The 22,765-nt window shown below is 38.4% G+C and overlaps 1 protein-coding gene across 1 annotated transcript in view; it reads right to left on the minus strand.

Moving 5' to 3' along the window:
- Positions 1-13,111: 13,111 nt before the first annotated feature.
- The window catches only part of KLHL28 (kelch like family member 28), a gene marked incomplete at both ends in the record, with an annotated part of 36,654 nt that continues 27,000 nt past the window's right edge, over positions 13,112-22,765 (minus strand). The window contains 3 exons of the mRNA XM_080708173.1: positions 13,112-13,275; positions 15,268-15,476; positions 17,698-18,141. Of these exons, the coding sequence (XP_080564299.1) occupies positions 13,112-13,275; positions 15,268-15,476; positions 17,698-18,141 (817 nt within the window). The remainder of the gene's footprint in view (positions 13,276-15,267; positions 15,477-17,697; positions 18,142-22,765) is intronic.

Consider the following 22,765-nt stretch of genomic DNA (forward strand, 5'->3'; position numbering starts at 1 on the left):
ATAGAATTTTGACAAAGGGGCCAAAAACATATACTGGGAAAAAGACAGCCTGCTCGACAAATGGTGTTGGCAAAACTGATTAACCATATGCATAAAAATGAAAATAAGCCCCACTTTTTTACCCTACACAAGAGTCAATTCAAGATATATTTAATTCTTGGAAATTAGACCAGAGACCTTGAGGCTCCTTAAAGAGGGCATAGGTCCAGGCCGGGCGTGGTGGCGCACGCTTGTAATCCCCGCGCTTGGGAGGCGGAGACAGGAGGATCGCGCAGGTTCGAAGCCAGCCGCGCTGGCGTAAGAGACCCTGTTTCAAAAATATAAAATAGGTCTGGGAGTGTAGCCCGGAGGTAGAAGGGCTTCCAGGAACCCCAGTACCACCAAAAAAAAAAAAAAAAGAGGGCATAGGTCCAACACTGCAACACACAGGCACAGGTAAAAATATTCTTAACAAGACCCCAAAGGCACAAGAAACTAAATTATGTGTCAATACATGGGACTGTGTTAAGCTGAAAAACTTCTATACAGCAATAGAAATAATCAAGAACCTCAACTAAGAGTCAACAGAATGGGAGATTTTTGCCACCTACTGCTCAGGTAGAGGACTAATATCTAGAATATACAGAGAACTCAAGAAATTCAGCACTAAGAAAACAAATAACCCAATAAAAAATGGGCAAGTGAACTAAATAGACACTTCACAAAAGAAGAACTCAAATGGCCAAAAAATATATGAAAAAATAAGTTCAACATAATTAGCAATCAAAGAGAAGCAAATCAAAATTACCTTGAGATTTCACCTAACTTCAACTAGAATAGCAATCATTCAAGACACAAGCAACAACAAATGCTGGTGAGGATACGGAGAAGTAGGAACTCTAATACAATGCTGGTGGGATTGCAAATTAGTGCAACCACTTTGTAAAACAGTATGGAGGCCAGCCATAGTGGTGCATGCTTGTAATCCCCGCACTTGGGAGGTGGAGACAGGAGGATCACGCAGGTTCGAAGCCAGCCTTGCTGGCTTAAGAGACCCTGTTTCTAAATAAAATATAAAATAGGCCTGGGAGTGTAGCCCGGAGCCCAGAGGTAGAAGTGTTCCATCCCCAGTACCACACACACACACACACACAAAAAAAAAAAAACAGTAAAACAATATGGAGGATCCTCAGAAGAATGGGAACAAACTTACCATATGATCCAGTGATACCTCATCTTGGTATCTACACAAAAGGATGGAAACCAATTCACCATTGCCAAACTATGGAACCAGCCAAAATGTTTATCAACAGATTAACGGATTACAAAACTATGGGATATATACACAAGGGAATTTTACTCAAACAAAAAACATAATTATATCATTTACAGGTAAATGGATAAGAATGGAGAATATTATGCTAAGTGAGATTAGTCAGTCATAAATAAGAAATCAGATGCTCTCCCTAATATGTGGAAGCTAGGAAGAAAATGGGTCATAGGAGGAATTCTAGACAAAGGAAGAGATACTCTAGATGAGCAAATAAGGCAACCTAACTGGGGTAATGGGAGGGAGGAAGAGGTAAATTCTCTAATGTACATGATGAATATTAACAAGTATATCAAAGTCAATCACTACACCAATCATGAGAAGGAGGGAAGAAGGAAGAAATAGGGTGGGAATTGGATAAGGACCAATTGGGTGATGTGTGCATTATGCATATAGCATCTTGTACTCCATTAAGATGTACAACTACAATGCACCAATGAAAAAGTTTTAAAAAATAAAACCCAATGAACTACTGAGGAAGTAGAATAATAAAAAGAGCCTTTAAGCCACTCATCTCATCTATTGCTAAGCGGTATGCAAAATAAAACAACCTCCAGGTAGGTCTGGAAGAAAATGGTGATTATGGGACACAGCACATCTCAGTAGCTATGACAAACAAAAATCAACTAATAAGAAGGCAGCTTCTTGACAAGAAAAATAAAGCAGCAAAGATTTATACAAATGAAAACTCAAAAAAGGTAACCATAGCAGAATAAAATCCTAGTCAGAACATGAGATCCACAGCAAAGAGTCTGAGTGCACGACTGATCTAGTGTGACAACCCACACCATCTTGGGCCTCTGGCCCAAACCACGACTTCTGGCTCCACAACCTCAAGAAATTCTGGCAAGAAAACCAAGAAGTGAAGTAAATGGCGGTAGAAATCCAACATCTTAAACAACCAGCACCACATTTCAGGGATGGAGAAAAAGACCCAAAAGTCATGCGCTCACCAGAGGCTAGCACCTGCAGAGGCGCACTGTGGCCTCCAGACACCTGGGCACAAGAAAGTAAGGTAACCGGCGCAAGAAAGTAAGGTAACCCCTGGGCCCCGGGTGGGGGTCACACAGGGCACACTGGACTCCTGGAAAGACCGGAGGCCCTGGGCACGGGTCATGCGGGGCACGCCCGACCTCCGGAAGGACCGGAAGCCTGGGCCGCAAGGCCCTGGGCCCTGGTCCGGGGTTGCGTGTGTCATGCCGGCCCCGCAGAAGGTACAGAGGCCCAGGCCGGAAGGTCTGGTGCCTATGGCAGGGGCCAGGCGGCCTGGTCTACCCCCGGAAAGGCATGGTGCTGGGCAGAAGGCTGAGCCCAAGTTCCGGGAGGCCCAGTACCAAACAGGAGGCCCAGCCGCAGGTACAGAGGAACCCAGCACTGCTGTGCTGCACCAGGCCGTGGTGTGCTTAGAACAGCAGATTTTGCTCTGTGCGGTGAAGCTGTTGGACTCCACTCTTGGAAGAAAGGAAAGAAAAAAATTCATTGCTACCAAGTGCCTGATCCCACAACCTCCTCAAACCACACATACTGTCTTCTCTTATTTAAAAAAAAAAAAGGAAAAGAAAAAAGAAAAATATTGGAGAGGGGTTAAGATGGCCGCAGCAGCAGCCAGGATACTGGAGATGCAGACAAAACATTTCCAACTGAACTGGAACTTTTGGAAAAATTCCCCGTGAAGGAGGACTGCTTCTTTACATCCTTAAGGATCCTGGACACCACCTGTAAGGAGTGAGTTTAGCGGAGACCTAGGAGGAAGGCGGTGTTGGCAGTGGCTAGTTGGAGGATGTGTGAGGACTGATGAGAGGCCAGCCCCTTGGGGGTCAGCCGCAACTTGGCAGGGTTCTATGGCTGGCACAGAACTTTGCCTCCACAAGTCAAGTTTACCAGATGTCACTGGGCAGACTACTTACTTCATCATCCAGCAGGCACATCTTGAACCTGAAGAAAGAATAGATGATGACCCCAAAGTTCCCCTTGGGGGGAATCTCCAAAGTCTATGATCTTGTGGATGCATTTGGCACAGACCCCATGACAGCACTCAGGCACTTTGAGTTTCCTCTGTTTCAGATTGTACCGATTATTAAAGCAGATCTTGCATTTTTAATGCCTTTATCTAATATGTACTCCAAGGATACATTTTTATGGGTAGCATGATTTAAAATTCTTTTAAAGTCTGAGATATGAATTCTCATTATATTTTAAAAGCATAGGATGAGTGAGGAACAGGCAACAATTTTCCTATTATAAGGATTTAATTTATACCTGGATGATATATCTTTAATGATTTATTAAGTCATTTTTTGTTATGCTTCATTTAACTCTTTAAATATCTGGAACAGCAAAGACTTATGTATTCGATTTTGCCTTTGATCCTGATGACAGGGAACACCTGCATATTTTTTTTTTTTTTTTTTTGCAATAGCAGCCTTTGTATAAGCAGACAGCTATCACAGGCTCTGATATTTTAGAAGTCTTCATAAAGGAGATGGGGTAAAAAGCAAAGCAGGTAGAGGTGGAAAGAAAACTTTTCCTCTGAGAAAACAGGATTCTGTCGGGTGTGGTGGTGCACGCTTGTAATCCCCGCACTTGGGAGGCGGAGACAGGAGGATCATGCATGTTCAAAGCCAGCCGCACTGGCTTAAGAGACCCTGTTTCCAAATAAAAATATAAAATAAGTCTGGGAATGTAGCCCAGAGGTAGAAGGGTTTCTGGGAACCCCAGTACCACAAAAAAACAAAAAAATAGGATTCCAGCTCTGGAAGGGGAGAAAGAAGAATAAGAAGAGGAGCAGGAGGAGGAGGAGGCATTCCACCCTCTAGCGGGACAGAAGGATCATATCCCTGAGAAGAAGTTTGAAAAGGCAACTTGCTCTTTACTGGGGTTGGGAGGACCCTGAGAAGGAGTATGGTAAGGATATGGGCAGCTGTGACGAGTCCCCATACTCCTAAAACTAAGGTTTCTCTATCTGGGAACCATGGATAATAACGAATGACTATAAAGACCTGCTCCTCACTGTTGTTTGAACAAGCAGTGAAGCAAAGTAGAATAATGCAGCACATGAGACAATATTCCCTATTGTTTTCCAAACATGGAATTAACTTCCAAGCTTACCTTTCCAAGCTGGTCAAGATTTGACAGCTGAAAGAACGCGGGCAACTTAGCAAAGCTCTCAGGTTTCCTGCTCACATTGAACACCACTTGAGTGGGACTGGTTGCCACAGATGCTGCTTGCTGAAGTCCCTCACATGAATGACTCTGGGCCCAAAATTATTATTTTTAATATATGGAGTGGGTGGAGAGGAGGCAGCACAAATTTTCTGTCCTCCCACAGCCAGCACTTTTTTTTTTTCAAAATTTAAATAAGGCATCTTAAAAAATGTCTAAACACAGGAGCAAGCAAACTGTCCTGGGTCAAGATGATGAAAGGCAGCAGGGCAGTCATGGGACAAACTTAGAGGAAGGAAGAGTTAAACATTTCTGGTAGATGGAGAAGACATTAAAATCCATTCTTATTGATCCTATCAGGTCCCTTGGAATTTGTCTGCTTGTGGACAAATTCCACCCAGCCGATACTGTGTACAATAGCCTAGCCAGTCCAGATGGTAATCTCAGCCATGGCCAAGATGGCTCTCAACAGATGTAGTATGGTATTTTTAACTAGTCTGCTGATGGACATTTGAATCATTTCCAGATTTTGATTTTATATTTATTTATTTATTTATTTATTTATTTATTTATTTATTTATTTTTGCGGGTCTGGGAATGGAACCCAGGGGCATTTGACCTCCGATCTACACCCCCTGCCCTATTTTTTATTCTTTATTTTGAAACCGGGTCCCACTGAGTTGCAGAGGGCCTCACTAAGTAGCTGAGGCTGTCTGCGAACTGTGATCCTCTGGTCTCAGCCTCCCGAATGCTGGGATTACAAGCGTGCGCCACCATGCCCGGCTAAGATTTTGATTTTATAAATAATGCTGCAGTCAGTAGCCTTGTGTGTTTGTTATTTTGTGTCTTCAGGATAGAGTTTTAGAAGTGGAATTGCTGGGTCAATGTAGAAGATACTTGATTTCACTAGATCTTACTCAATTCTTCCAAGAGGTTGTACCATTTTTGTGATATATATACACATATAAATATATATGTGTATATATATGTATATATATATACATATATATATATCTTATTGGTGCAGTAGTCTCACATCATAATGTGGATCATGTTAATAATGGCATATAATTACACAATACTTGATGCCTCCCCTGCTTCCCCTTTTCCCTCCCTCCCAATATTGTCTAGGTTAACAATGTTACAGTCACATGTATATACATATTTGAATGTAGATCTTCCATTAATTAACCTCAGCTATCTTCTTCCCCTTTTTTTTCTGACTTTGCAGAGGTTTCCCCTCCATTATCTGGAGTCCCTCTGGTATCCCTAATACTTCCTAGCTTGAGCATATTAGAGAAAACATATGTCCCTTCTCTTTCTGTGCTTGGCTAATCTCACTTAACATAATATTTTCTAGGTCTTTCCATCTTCTTGTGAATGACATGATTTTGTTCTTTTATTACTGAGTAGAATTCCATTGCGTGTAATTCCCATAATTTTGCAATCCACTCATCTGTTGATGGAGACCTAGTTTGGTTCCATATTTTAGCTATTTCGAATTGTGGTGCTATGAACATGAGTATGCATATGTTACTTTAATCCTCTTAATTTCAACCACTTTAGAAAGATACTCAGAAGTGGTATAGCTGGAGGATACATTCCTTGTTTTGTCTTGTTTTTGTTTTTTGGTACTGGAGATAGAACCCAGGGGCATTCTACCTCCGAGCAACACCCCCAGCCCTATTTTTTATTCTTTATTTTGAAATAGGGTCTGAGTTGCAAAGGGCCTCACTAAGTAGCTGAGTAACTGTGATTCTCCTGGTTTAGCCTCCCAAATGCTGGGATTACAAATGTACACCACCACTCCTGGTGAGCAGCATATATTTAGATTATGCTTTTTAATACACATTGCCAGTCTATGTTTTTTTAACTGATGAGTAAAGTCCTTTGATATTTAGTGTTATTATTGAGATATGATTTTTCTTTCCTGTCATTTTTTCTATATTCTATTTGAATCATGTTATTTCTTCTTTGCTTAGTTGCCCTACTGACTGAATTCATCTCTTCTCTGGTTCTGAAATTTGCTTCTTTTTTTTCTTTATAATTTATTTATTTTCTCTAGTGCTAGCTTAGTATTCATGAATTCTTTGAGATTCTGCTTATCTTGAATCATTTTTATTTTTTCATCAATTTTAAATAATAACCTTGCTGGATATAGCAGTTTTGGTTCCATAAGTATTGTCAATTTTTGGACCCCCTTATGAGTGTTTGTGCCCCTCTCTAGCCCCTCACCACTTTGTGCTCAGGTGTCAGGGTGCCAGGTGTCTCTGTAAATGAATTCTGAGTAAGCACGTTAAAAAGTTGTGTTTTCTGGCCCTGGGCTCTGTGCTTTTAGACACTTGGCTCTGTGCTTTCTGAGCCTAGGCTCTGTGGTCTCCAGCCCTGTACTTACCACTTTCAGGCCCTCAGCTCTGTGCTTTCCAGGCCTGTGTTCTTTGCTTTCTGGCCCTGGGCCCTGCACCTCTCTGCCCGCTCACTGGCAGAGGGCATCCAGTATAATCTTGGAGAGCCCTCCTGTGACTCTGTGTGGGTGCTTTGCCCTGGGCACTATGGGCCTTTCCTGTGTTTCTGTAGCTTATAACCAGACCACCTCAGGGGTGGGCTGCCAGATGGGGTTCCTGGGGCTGCTCTGGGTGGTTGTCTGCTTAGAAACATGGTTACCTTACTTTCTTATTTTTTATTTATTAATTTTTAAAATTTTTATTGGTGCATTGTAATCATACATCACATTGGAATACAAGACTTGAGAGGATATAAAAGCACACAGCATCCAATTAGCCCTCATCCAATCCCCATCCCACTACCTCCCCGTTGCTCGATCCCATGCTTGATCGGTACATTTTGATACATTTGTTTACATACCTCTTGAGTTTTAAAGAGGTTCCATCCTCCCTCATCCCATCCACTTTGACTGGTCACTTTAATTGCTTCCCTTTCTACAACTCAACCTCCTCCTTTTACCCCTTTCCTCCTAGATTTTGCTAATTAGGGGAAGCATCTGGTTTTTATTTTTTGTGCTATTTCTCTGTGCATGCCGCATTCCAAGTTCCGATCTCACTCTTGACAGCCCCAGTAGTGGCCTGGCCACCCGGAGGACACTGATCCCGACCTCACTGGCTCCAGCACAGGCCTTGCCTCATGGGAGGCCCCAATTCTGGCCTTGCTGGCCCTTGCACCGACCTAACCCCTTGGCAGGCTCCAATCCCAGCCTCGGAGGCCTCAGTAGCGGCCTTGCCTCACAGTAGGCTCTGATCCTGGCCTCGGAGGCCCCAGCACCGGCCTTGCCTCATGGCTGGCTCCAATCCTGGCCTCACTGACCTCGGCACCGGCCTAACCCCTCAGCAGGCTCCGATCCCGGCCTCGCTGGCCCCGGCACTGGTCTAACCCCTCGGTAAGCTCCTATCCTGGCCTCGGAGGCCCCAGCACCGGACTTGCCTCACGGCAGGCTCTGATCCTGACCTCGCTGGCCACTGCACCGGCCTAACCCCTTGGCAGGCTCCAGTCCCGGCCTTAGAGGCCCCAGCACTGGCCTTGCTTCACGGCAGGTTCCGATTCCAGCCTCGCTGGCCCCGGCACCGGCCTCACCCCTTGGCAGGCTCCGATCCCTGTCTCCTAGGCCCCGTCACCGGCCTCACCCCTCGGCAGGCTCCGATCCGAGCACCCTCTTCACCCATCAGGTCGTCCCACATTCCCAAGGGTGCATGGTGGTATCATTCTGCCTCTGGGGTTATTTCTTCAAAAGTTCCATGTGTATTGCATCAGATCTCTGCCTCCCCTGAGTACTGGCCACTGCCATTGCTACTGCCTCCACCATTTCAGATCTTTCCCAAACTCTTTTCCCACACTGCATGTTGTCCAGTTTTTCTAAGCATACGTGACGGTAGCATTCGACCTTTGGGGTAATTTCTCCAGAAGATAAGGTTGGTAGGATCAGATTTCTGCCTCTCCCAAATACCAGCCTCCACCGCCATCACTGCAATTCTCTAAGATAGCACCTTGTTTGACTTAAGTAGACCTTTTTTAATAATGCTACTTAAAAAATCTAGAAGGGCAAAAACCTGAAACTGCACTGAGCTTACTAATTGAATTTTTGTGCCTACTTTGTTAAGTAAGTGTCTGAATTGTGAGGCAGATTTTGGCCTAAGACATATTTTATCTTTATCTGAAAAAAAGAAAAGATGGAGTGGCTATCCCATACCCACCTCAACTTTTGAGGCCACTATCTATGTACCAAAAAGAACCTAAAAGTTGAACATGAAAGTTAGCTTGCTTCTGTACACAACAATCATCATATGATCCATTTAAAATTTTCAATTTTATTTTAAACATTTCACATTAAGTGAAATTTAACCATAACCATTACAGAGCATTGCCACAATAATATACTATACACAAAGAATTTTGAAAACAAAAGAGAAAATAATACCACCTTCAACAAGTTAAATGCCACTTTACTATGTAAACAAAAATAAAATAAAACCCTGATGCTAAAAAGGTACATATTTAGAGGTAAAACACAGATACAAAAAAAAAAAAACATTCAAACATTAACATTATACACAACTAAGTCACATTCTTTGCAACAGAGTACAAATAGCAGTACTCTACATCTACAAAATTTCAGAATCCTATTAAAATAAAAAACCATCTCTGGTTTATGACACAGCACAAGTCATAAGGCAAAAAATATTGGCATTATCATCCAGGTCTTTTACTTCACTTGTATTTAAGGCAAACTTGGAACTTTTTGCTTAGTATTTTAAAATAAATGGGACTTTACACATGATAACTTGACAAAATTAAAAATAAGTTATCTCTAGGTATGTGTAATATAAAAGACATATGGATAACAATTTTCCTCTTAGCAGAGATGTAAACTGGACTTTTACTTGATTCCATATTCACACTAGTAAGAAAATTTGTAAACTTATCATATTTAAGATATATTTTATTTATTGTTTTCCTCAGTCTTTTCAAATGTGTATCAACACTGAATCAATATACTGTAAGTAAAAATCCAAAATATGCCCAGCCACAGAATCATTATCTAATTAAATCATGTCTAATTAAAGTGCTCTTTACAAAGGGGAAAAAAGTTAAGAAGTAGAACTGGATGTTAACTTGACATGTGACATTTATAATTTCTTAACTTTCTGACTACAGAGGTTATAGAGGTTATCAGAAGTTTATTGAACTTTAAGCAGGAAGTTTATTGTAGGATCTGATTTTCCTGAAAATGAGCACTTAGGTGACAATACCAGGAACCCAACATCAAAACTGAAAATAAACACAGCATGATATGTACATATATTTCCCTTGGTGCTAGCCATAGTCTTGATGAGCTAGGAAATAGCTGTTTTTGTTATTCTTTTCTTTTCTTGTGTTTCCCTACAGTCTTGTTTTTCCTTCTATGAAATATACTATTCAATTCTAGGAAAAGTAGAATTCTATAAATGATAGGTTTTCATAATTATTTTTTCATGCTATTAAAGTCTCATTGGACTCTAAGTAACTGTTTATGTTTAAACTAGGTCCTAGTAACTTCTCATGATGCTGGAAATAAGAAATTAAATTCACATTCTATCATAATAGTTATTGGGGTTTAGGATTCCTTCACTATATTTTACTCTTTTGAGTAAAATAAAAGTTTATCTTACATTTCTAACATACATAGCATCTAACACAATATCTCATAATAGACCCTCCAAATGTGTCAAACTATCAAAATAAGCTTTCAAAACCTAATGCCACTTTCCTATCACTTGATGCCAGTTATAATTTAATATTCATTCTTATTTAAAACAATTTTAGTATTAAATGGAATTTATAAATATATATTGGGTTGTATTTTAAATCAGTTAAATTCTATTACTACACCCAACAAATATTAAATAGCCAAATATTCCTAACAGATTAAGTCTGTATAATATAATGTAGGAGGCAATTACCTTGCAATTGGTTAAAGCAATTTCTATTTCTAGGCAATCTTAAATAGCTTTCTTGTCCTTGCCTGGATATATATGTAATAATTTCTAATACCACTAAACCTGGGATTTATAACCAAACACTTTGATCCTGTTTTAACATAGGAAACATGTGGCTTTAAATTCACAATCTGTCAGCAAAGTATTTATAAAAAAAATCTTTTCACAAATTTGTAGGAGAAAGCTCTAATGTAAACTTATCAGCTGTCAAGTCAGATTAGTAGTTCTGATTGTTATGAACAGTATAACAGCAATCCTAATATTTCTAAATTTTGAGTCCTTTTTCTCTTACCTTTTCATGATTTGTTCACTGGTACAGGGCTCCTACTATTGCCTAAGATGTTTCACATTTAGTCTTCACCAAGATGAAATTTATATTTTTCAAAAATAATAATCAGTATATGCTTTTGACCTAATTTACCAAATAATTATGTTTCATATTAATTTGACAGTGGAAATACTATGTAAGTGAAACATAGTTAAAAGAAAGTGTAAAGTATAGATGTGCTTACAATTAAATAATTTTCTAAAGTCTTCCAAATTCCCTTACCTTCTGGAAGAAGGAGATTTAAGATAGTATAACAAGATATATTTAATAATTGAATATAAACAAAGACAACTAAGTTGAGGATTTAAAACCCAAATACATGATAAAATCTATTTCAAATTGCTTTTCTTTAAATAAAGTTTGGACCAACCACAATAGTGCACCTTATTTCTAGTCAACAGGTTTATTCAAATCAATGAAAAAGTTATTGCTATGTATCATTATGTTATTCAAACAAGCAACATAGAAAATACTCAGTTGATTTTATTAGTGGCTCCTGTTGAGTTCTAAGTTACTTGCAAGGTTTATAATCTGTGCAAATATTCCTAAAGTATATTACTTTTATGATTAAAGGTGATTTTACATAGTTTCATAGTATATACTCAATTCTACAACTGGTAGTAGTTCATGGAAGAACAAGAAAAACTGCAAATTGCCTGGCTACAGTTTTTAAGAAATAATATACTCACTAACAATTGAACCTAAGTTTTTAAACTATAAATGGCTTCTTAACAATAGTTTAGAATATTATGGCACTTAAGACTGCAGTATGAATTTTTTTCTTAGGAAAAAAACATACACTGTCTTGCAGAGATTTTAAAAAGAGATAGTGGTGGGGAAAGAAGTCAAGGAAATGAAAACAAAATGACTACAGTACCAAAGACACACGTACCAACGTCATAATAAAATGCCAGCTAATGTATTTAAGACTAACAGACATTCACTAAAATATGCTAAAATAAAATAAGTTAGCCATTTCCTTTAAATAAGTTGTCACTGGCTATAGCAAACAATTTTGTTTTAAAAGGTCATTTCTATAATGAAAGCAGAACCAAATTTAGAACCATTACTCAAGTAAACATAGAGTTCCAGTTTTCCTCACTAACTTTAAAATAGTCAGTTACCCAAGACATAAAGTAATGCATAACTGCCTAGTGCTTTATATTTAATGCATATATTGTTTTTAAAAAGGACACGTAATATCTAGCACAATAAGATCAAAGGGTATCTTTCTCAAAATCACTATTCAGGAAGCATGAAAAGCATAACAGGTCATTTTGGATGAGTTTTGGATGTTAACATTAGTGTAAGCACTAACCTTTTTAATAAGCACAAGTAAATCAAGCCAGTAAAATGAAAACTATCAAAATATATCATGCATATGTCACACTAAACATCCAAAAGAACATCAGTTATAGCCTTGATATAGATCTTACAATTAGCACCATTTTTATGTCTGAACACTTTGAAAAAGCAAACAATAATCTTTAAAAAACTAAAATTATTAAAAAGGCATGTGAAAAATCAATATGCACTAAGGATGGTACTAAACACTTCTCAAATATTTACATCAACACTGGGAAGCCTGCTGTACTGCTTAAGAAAATTAAAACAGTTGATATGATTAACTGGCTATGCCTGTCACAGCATAGATGAGTAACTAAATTTGTCCAGCATGAATGCACCCATATATAAAAGATATAAATAGTAAATGTCTGACTTAAATGGGGCCCTAAACATAATAAAAAGCCACTGTCTTGCAAACTTATTACACTACTAGCCCTAAACCCATTTAGCAGAAAGGATCTGCCGATGACTCAATATTGTCATGTTATGTACAACCCTTAAAAGTACCAAAGTCAAAACAGCCCTTCATTTTAAAAAATGTGAAGCGTATGAATTTACATCCAACAAGCAGTATAAGCAATCTGTCTGATCATTCAAAACACTAGAAAATCTAAAGCCTTTCATCCTAGTAAAACATGATATGTATTAAGGAGGGTGAGCTGAAATTAAAACAAACAAAAAAAAAGCAACCCACACATACATTTAGGGACCTAAAAGTAGTCTATCTCAGTCTTGGTGGAGGAAAGTACACAATTCAATTGGCCAGGTCTTCCTTTTTTCTCTTTTTGATTATTGATCTACTGTGTAATCAACAGCAACCAAATCTACGTGCTAATTCAATGTAGCCAACAAAACTTTGAGTCTTCATGCCACTTATGTTCAAAAGAAAGCAATGCAGCTTTTAGGTTTCAGAAAACTGAACATCCTTTCATGTGGCACAAGTTTCACCACCAAGCTATTTCCAAGAGTTCACACTTGTCAAAGTGCAGTTAATCCAAAATTGCAGCGACAATATATCATGCCAGCTGAATCCAACCACGTATCTGAGATGGGGTCATATTTCTGCACGGTGTTCAGATAAGAAGACCCTGAGTGACCACCGACTACATACAGGTAGTTATCAATTACCGCAGCACCAACTCCTAGGAAAGGTAGGCGAGAAAAAGAAACATGTTAACCATAAGATCAAGCTTTTTCTCACTAAAATTAAATAAATTTGTATTTTAATTTTTTTCTTAAAATGCATTTCAGCAATCTATTATAATTACACAAGCAACAGAACATTGTACTTACTGGAAAAGAGCATCCTTGATATAAAATTAAGAAAGTTTTCCTTCACCTCTGTGCTCCAATCCTACTTTCCCTCTTCACTACAGAGAATACTATTTTCCTAAAATTTTAATTGACACATAGCAATTGTACATATTCAATCACATATGGTGTGACATTTCAATACATGTATATACTATTTATTTAATGACCAGATCAGGCTATTTGGCAAAAAAGAATTAATAAGAATGGAGGTTATAACAAGGACAGTGATGCACTCACTACATGGGAGGCTGAGACAGGAGGATTGCATGTTCGCGGCCTGCCTCAGCTACTTAGTGAGGCCCTCAGCTACTTAGTGAGATCCTGTTTCCTGTTTCAAAAAAATAAGAATAAGGCCGGATGTGGTGGTGCATGCTTGTAATCCCAGCATTTCAGAGGCTGAGACAAAAGGATCACAGTTCAGGGACAGCCTCAGCTACTACTTAGTGAAGCCCTCTGCAACTCAGTGAGACCCTGTTTCAAAATAAAGAATAGCCGGGTGTGGTGGCGTACGCTTGTAATCCCTGCGCTTAGGAGGCGGAGACAGGAGGATCCCGCAGGTTCAAAGCCAGCCGCGCTGGCTTAGGAGACCCTGTTTCCATATAAAAAGTATAAAATAGGTCTGGGAGTGTAGTCCGGAGGTAGAAGGGTTTCCAGGAACCCCCGTACCAGCAAAAAAAAAAAAAAAAAAGAAAAAAAAAGAATAAAAAATAGGGCTGGAGGTGTTGCTCAGAGGTAGAATGCCTCTGGGTTCAATCCCCAGTATTGCAAAAAATAAATTAAAAAATAAATACTAAAATAGGGAAGGATAGAACTTGGAAGCAGAATGTCCCTGAGTTCAATCCTCAGTACCACAAAAAGTAAAAATAAAAATAAAAAATAAATAAGGGCCAAGGTTGTGGCTTAGAGGTAGAATCCCTCTGGGTTCCACACACACAATGTAATATGTTTCTTTCTACATGCTTTATAATCAATTGACATTTACATATATTTTTCTAGAAATTATTCATGTAATAGGTTTTCAAATATATTGAACTACATAATTTATACTTTACAATTTTTCCTTTAGATATATTCACATATATTTCTATAAAAGAACAAGTCTATCTAAATTTTTAAGTGCTTATTGTTTTTACAATTTCTCCTTACTCTCAATGATGTATTTGTTTTCTTTACAGTAACCTGAAAACCAGGTGTAGATGTGTAGGTTTGTAATCCCAGAATTTGGGAGACGGAGACAAGAGGATTATGGTTTTGTAGCCAGCCTCAGCAACTTGTCAAGGCATACTGAAACTTAGTAAGACTCTGTTTCAAAGTAAATATAAAATAGGGCTGGAGGTATAGCTCAGAGGTACATTTCCCCTGGATTCGATCCCCAGTACCACACAAAAAAGCAAAAACAAAAAACCAGAAGAATCAAGGAGTATGTAAGTGTGCAGAAAACATATAAAACAATATACTCTATGATTAGAATTTCCCAAAATGGAGCCAGGCGTGGTGGCACACGCTTGTAATCCCTACGCTTGGGAGGCAGAGACAGGAGGATCGCGCTGGTTTGAAGCCAGCCACGTGCGCTGGTTTAGGAGACCCTGTTTCAAAAAAAAAAAAAAAAAAATTTCCCAAAATGTGCTCAAGTTGGGAAATGATAATATACCCTCTGGCATAATATTAGCACAGTAAAGAAATTTATATTGCTTTGTCTTGCTAATTATCTTCCAAGTTTATCACACACAAAAAATTTCTGTATAAATATCTGTACTGTTATATTCTAAGAAACTACTATTCCAAGAGCATGACTATTCAAAATACTGCCTTATTATTACCTGTTCTGGGTTCTTTCATTGGTCTACACACAGTCCACTGATTTTGATGTGGGTCGTATCTTTCAATGCTTGACAAGTGTGAAACACCATTATGTCCACCCACCACAAAAATAAAGCCCAACATGACACCCACGCCAAAGTGAATCCTTTTATCTGCCATGGATGCAACCATCTCCCAGGAGTCCTTGCTTGGATCATAACGCTCCACACTGCAAATATTCACATGAGAAAGAATTAATTCACAAATCCTTTGTTTTACTCTCCCTGCCAAAGCAAAAGTAAAACCCACCATAGTTTAAAAAGTTCAAATAAACAGAAATACATAAAACAAGAGTAATCTATCCCAAATGTTCAGCTTTTGCTGATAAGATTGCAAGGATAAAAGCTTATCTTGTAAAGAGGTACAACAATAGCCATATGGTATTCCATTATATAGTAATTCCCTGGTACCTACAGAGGACTGGTCCCAAGACCCCAATGGATACTCAAGTTCCTTATATAAAATGGAGTATTTACATATAATCTGCTATACACTTTAAATGATCTTTTAATTATCTATACCTAATACAATGTAGGTACTATGTAAATAGTTGTTGTACTGTATTGTTTAGGGAATAATGACAAGATAAAACTCTGTACATGTCGAGTACAGATGCAATAATTTTTCCCCCAAATATTTCCCATCGGCAGTTGGCTAGACCCACAGAGGCTGAACCTGCAGACTCTGAGGGCTCACTGTACTATATCAGCAATGAGGTATATTAAGGGAATAGGACTTTGGAGTCAGAAGACCTGAGTTTAAATACTAATGCCTACTACTGCTGCATACCTAGATTTGGACTCGCCCAAGCCATTTGGATTTGTGTAATCCTAAATAAATCATTGCTTTTCATCTGGAAAATGAGGATAGTACAACAACCTCGAAGGATTCATGTAAGAGTAAAGTGAAAAAATTAAGCATGTGAAAGATCTTGAAAAACAACAGATTGAACATGGATGTTTTTAAGAATCCCAAGGACACAAAGATAAGGAAAAGGGAAAAGGAAGAGAGGGTAGACTAATTCCCGCCCCCCCCACAGGAGAATTCTTGTTGTTAGCAAAAAGCAATCATTGTAGATTTCATAAAATAAACTAGCTAATTATAATAATCTCAGAATGATTTAGGCGAATTTAGTGATTGAACTTAAGTTCACATCCAGAGAAACTGTGATATTTCCAAGCATGGAAATTCATATCAAATTAGAATTTCAAAAACAAGTTTTCTTAGAAGACTCCAAGGCCCTTTAAACCTACCATTTGCCCTGAAGGGCAACTAAGGCACAAATGTAAGCTTGTTGAGCTTGTTCTGGTCCTGGGCTAACTTCCTGAAAAAGGGTTATGCCACTTGAGAGGCTGTAATCATCACTCTGTAACTCATAGTAAAGACTAGATAAGAATGCTTCTGACAAGGCACCAAAATAAAACCATTAGACCAAAATCACTAGACAAGACTTAATAAACTGTAGCAACACCTTGAATGTCAAGAGTATTATCTTAACATTAAAATACTTAATCTTTTATTTTAGAAAAAATTTCCAAAAGTTTTACAAGGAATAGAAATGCATGTCTGGGCCCAAAGTATTTTTCCTTCAACTGGGAGCAAAAAAGGGGGGAATAGTTAGCTTAAACAGAAACATAAATGTATAGATAAAATGCTGTTGTGTCACTGAAGTCAGGTAAACCATAGGCTCTTTCCTAAAATGATAAAAATTAATAGAACACATACCACCCCAATTATTACTAGAGATGAACCCTTTAGAATATCAATTTTCAACAAAGGTTCAGGACTATGGCTAATACTCCACATAAGCAGTAATTTTTGCTTTATGTTCTCATCTATGTATTTCTTCTTTATTCAGAGAATATGCTACAGAATACAGAAACCTCTAATTCAGATTCTAGATACATGATGTATATGCATGATCACAGAATAAGAATCCAGAAGGGAATATTTAAGAAAGACTTTAATTTTGCGATATATTATAGTACTGTATTGGCACACAGGAATTACATTTATACTTCTTTATTCTATTAAACAATGTAATAAAAGACCACACACACACACAAACACACACACACACCATACAAAATCTAAAGTTGTTGAAATCTTATTTTCAGGTGTTTGAGTTTTAAGATATAGCACATATATATTGAACAACAACATAAAATTTGATATAAAGAACTTGCATCTTAGTTTTGTTTTAAATTTCCATAAAAAAATTATACTTAGGAAAGAGGTTAAATTCTCAAGTATCTATCAATGTTACTTAAAATATTAAAAAGAAGTTAATTCACATTCACAAATAATTTAGAACTCAGAATCTACTGTTATGAAGGTTTTTTAATAAGAATTCTTCAAAACAGATACAATTCGATTGTTAAGTTAAATACCTGTTCATGTGAGCAGGACCATAACCACCAATGGCGTATATCATTCCGTCCAACACAGCAGCAGCAAAGCAACTTCTTGTCGTAGTCATTGGTGCCACAGGCTGCCATTTTCTGATTTTGGGAATATATTTCTCTACAGATTGTAAATAAGACTGTCCATCATATCCACCTAAAGCATAAAGTTCTCCTGCAAGTACTACTACTCCGAGGGTACTTCGGCTCTCACTCATCCTCTCTAGAGAAGTCCAGGTATTTGTATCAGGATTCCAGCACTCTACTGAATTTTCATGTTTTCTTATAGTGACACCAGGACGCACGTTAGTTTCAATACCTCCTATAACATATACTTTTTGGTCTAGAACACATATTCCAAATTCATACCGAGGAATATTTAAGGGCGCCAAACCAATCCAAGAGTCATTTTGAGGAAAGTACATCTCCACGCTAAAGAACAAGCAGAAAAAAATTAATTTTTAAAAACCAAAATGGCCCATAACCCAAAACATGCTTAATCTCATCAGTAATCAGGAACATGCAAATTAAAAAGCCACAATAAACCATGACACATCTTACATACTGGTTAAATGTAAAGTAAGATAATAACAACTGCTGGCAAGAATGTGGAGGAAAGACAAGGTCCTGGGCTCAATCCCCACTGGGTAGGTGGAGAGGAGAATGCAGAGGAAGAAATGCATATTCTGTTGATGACTACTAAACTGGTATAAACTACTCTAGAAAACAATTACATATTATCCTGTAAAGTTGAAGAGACACACATGCCTTCATTCAGAAGCTTCACTCCTATGTGTCTACTCTGTTGGATATCTACTATGGTCAGTTTTACACTAGGAAACATGCAAAACTGTTCATTGCAGGAAAACAATAATCCTTTTGTATAATTTCATTTATGTTGAATTCAAAAACATGTAAAAACTAATCTCTGGATTAGAAATGTGGATAGTGATTATCTTTGGGTCAAAACAGGGAGAGAGCTCATGGGTAGCTTCTGAGTGCTGGTCGAATTCTGTTTTTTGAACTGGTGTGAAAGTTTCACTTTGTGGTAATTCACTGAATTGTACATGTGGGGTTTGTACATTTTTCTGTATAGATCTAAGAGTTTAATAATATTAAAATTTTCATTTTAATAGAAAAAAGTATAGTATGTCCACATTTTATACCATATCAGCGAAAGTAAATGAATTATTTCCTCATGTAATCTCACAGATGAATTTCATAAACTAACTGTTCAGTAGGGAAACATATCTCTAAAAAATATAGATAGTACAGCTAACATTTATATAAAAATATGTAGAGCCAGGAGTGGTGGCCCAAGCTAGTAATCCCAGCATTTGGGAGGCTGAGACCGGAGGATCGCAGTTCATGGGCAACCTCAGCTACTTAGTGAGGCCTTTTGCAACTCAGTGAGACTCTATTTCAAAATAAAGAATAAAAAATAGGGCTGGGGGTGTAGCTCAGAGGTAGAATGCCCCTGTGTTCCATCCCTAGTACCACAAAAAAAGGTAAAGCCTAAAATATATTGGGGAACATGTTATATGTGGTAAAAATTTTAATGAAAAGCAAATGAGTAATACACAGAAAACTTAGGACAATGGTCACTTCGTGGAGAGGAAGGGAAATGGCATCACAAAATATAAATGGGGACTTCAAAGGTACTGTTAATAGTGTACTAAGCTAGTTGATAAGTATCTGTCTTAGTCTGTTTTCTGTTGCTAATACATAATAACACAAAAGGGGTAAGTTATAAAGAAAAGAGGATAATTTTTAAAAAATACGTAACTAGGGATTAAACCCAGAAGCACTCTATCTCTGAGCCACCTCCACCCCCATCCTTTTTTATTTTTTATTTTTGTTTTTCAAACAGTTTTGCTAGGTTGCTGAGGCTGGCCTAGAAACTGTGAGTTTCCTGTCTCAGCCTCCAAGTACTGGGATTACAGGCATGCACCATGGTGCTCGATTGAGAGGATAATTTTGATTGATTGTTCCAGTCCAAGGTCAGTTTTGTTTTGTACTAAGGATTGACTCTATGGGTATTCTACCTACCTCTGAGCTACAGCTACACTCCTTTTTATTTTTGAAATAAAAACTTAGTAAATGGCTGAGGATGGCCTCAAACCTGCAGTCCTCCTGTTTCAGCCTTCCAAGTGCTAGAATTATGTGGCTATATCTTTTGATTATCTTCTTGCTGTCATGTCTGGAGACAGTTCAGGGCAATGAATGGTAAGTGACAGGAAGTGTGTGTGTGTGTGTGTGTGTGTGTGTGTGTGTGTGCATTCGTGTGTTTTCACACTCCGGTCACTCTCCCTCTTATAAAGCCACCAGTATCCAATCATGAGGACTTCACCTTATCTAATCCTAACCACATCTCAAAGGCAACATCTGTAAATACCTTAGTTGGATTAAGTTCCATCCCTAATTAACTTACAATGGGATTAAATTTCAACATTTGTGTGGTGGCACAAACCTGTAAATCCAGTACTTGGGAGGCAATATTTAGGATTGCAAGTTTGAGGCCAGCCTTAGCAACTAAGCAAGATCTTGTTTAAAAATTAAAAAAAAAAAAAAACCCACCAGATAAGTTCTCAGGAACACACTCAAACCATATCACTTCCACCCCTCCCCCTGCCCCTGAGATTCATGTCTTTCTCACAAATGCAAAATATAATCATTCTATCCCCAATAATCTGAAAGTCTTAACTCATTCCACATTTTTAAGTCCAGAGTCTCATTTAAGTATCAAGGCAAACTCTTTCTAGCTGTGAGCCCTTGTAAAATCAAACACAGTATACATACTTTGAAAATATAACAAAAAGACTGGGAGAGGATAAATATTTCTATTTCCAAAAGGGATAAAAAGGCAAGTAGAAAGTATCAATTCACCCAAAGTAAGACTAAAACACAGCAGTAAATATATTAAACCCAAAAGCTCCAAGTCCAGCATATACAGAAGCATCCAAGGTTGGGGCAGCCCCACCTCTATGCTTTGCTGGTTGTAGACCACATTATTTTCTCAGATTAGTTTTGTGCACTGCCTGCTGCTTTCCCTGGTGGCCATTCCATCGTTGCTGACAGTTGTACTTTTCTGGGCTTTTCACTGTAGCTTCTCCGGCCTGTTTCCACCAAATATCACTAACTAGGGGCTCTCTGCATATCCATGCAGTCAAATTCTTTGCCACAGAATAACAAGGATGGTCTTTCTAATTTCCAAAAGAATCCTCATACTCATCTAAGACTAGTTCTCCCATCGCTTCTGAATCCTTTTTGGAACTGCCCATACTCAGCCAGGAGTGATGGCATATACTTGAGAGGCTGAAATAGGAGGATCACAGGTTCATGGTCAGCCTCATCAACTTAGCAAGGCCCTCTACAATTCAGTGAGACCCTGTTTCAAAATAAAAAAATGAAAAGGGCTAGGGGCATACATAGCTCAGAGGTAGAACACCCCTGGGTTTAATCCCTGGTGCCACACACACACAAAAAATGCTCATATTCTTCCATTTATAGCTTTCTAGTCATCTTCTAGCCTGCTTCTCCAAACTCTTCCAGGCTCTGCCCAATACCCAATTCAAAAGCCACTTTCACATTTTTGGGTATTCATTATGCGCAACAACTCCACTCTTGGTATCAATTTTCCATATTAGTCAATTTTATGTTACCATAAAGAAACACCTGAAGCAGGCTGACTTTATAAAGAAAAGATGTTTATTTCACTCTGAAGCGTTTATTTAGTTCTGAAGACTCAAGGGCAAGATGCTGACGTTAGCTCGGTCCTGGGGAGGAATTCATGGTAGATGGTATCACAATGATAGGAGACAAGAATAAGAGATCACATCTCAAAACAGAAAGCCAGACTGCTGGGTAGGGCCAGGTTTTTCTCTTTCAAAACAACCTTCTCATGCAGATTCAGGGATGCCATGAGAACTAAGTCCCTTCTGAGGATAAACCCTAATTGATCTAAGAACCTCCTTCCAGACCTCACCTCTTAAAGGTCCCACCATCTAACACCACCACACTGAGGAAGGACCAAGTTAACAACACATGACCACATGGGACACAAACAACATCCAAACCACAGGAGTCTTTCTCTCTTTTATTTTTATTTATTTCTGGTACTGGGAACCCAGAGACATTCTACCTCCAAGTTACACCCTCAACCCAATTTTATGCCTTACTTTGAAACAAAAAAAAAAAAGTTCTAAGTTGTAGAGGGCCTCACTAAGTTGCCAAGGATGACTTTGAACTTGGATTCCTTCTGCCTCAGCCTCTCAAGTACTGGGATAATAAGTGTGTGCCACCATGGCCGGCACACAGCAGTCTCTTCACCTACATATATATTTCTTGACTCTCCAAATCCAGGAATGTAAGCAGTGTCTCCAAACTCACATATGCAATAAGCATAAAAAGCCAGGCATGGTGGCGCATGCTTGCAATCCCAGCATTCAGGAGGCTGAGACTGGAGGATCGTGGTTCAAGGACAGCCTCAACTACTTAATGAGGCCGTCTGCAACTCAGTGAGACCTGGTTTCAAAATAAAGAATAAAAAATAGGGCAGGGGGTGTAACTCGGAGGTTGAATGCCTGCCAAAAAATAAAAACAATCTCTATATACAGTATGATCAAAGATCACTGTTTTATTCAATAACTATTAAATGTCTATTTATAGTTAGTTTTGTTATATTTCTTATTTAAAAATAAAATTTGTACCAATGACTTTCAAGGAAACAATCCAAGTTTAACAACTACAGTTTCAATGAGACAATAGGGATAAACCTTTAGCGGAGAAGTTCAAGAAAGAATAGAAAATGAGTAAGTGAAAAGAGCAGGTATAGACAGTTTTCCCAGTGATGTTCTTACTAAAAAGAATAAAAATAGTTGGGCATGATGGCACACACCTATAACCCCAGTATTTAGGAGGCTGAGACAGATGGATCACAGATTTAAGACCTGCCTCAGCAACTTTGCAAGACATGAGACACACAGCAAATTAGCAAGATCCTGTTTCACAAGATCCTGTTTTAAAATAATAAAAAGGACTGAGGGTATAGCCCACA

Source organism: Muscardinus avellanarius, assembly GCF_963383645.1.
Source record: "Muscardinus avellanarius genome assembly, chromosome: 12".
Classification (NCBI taxonomy): domain Eukaryota; kingdom Metazoa; phylum Chordata; class Mammalia; order Rodentia; family Gliridae; genus Muscardinus; species Muscardinus avellanarius.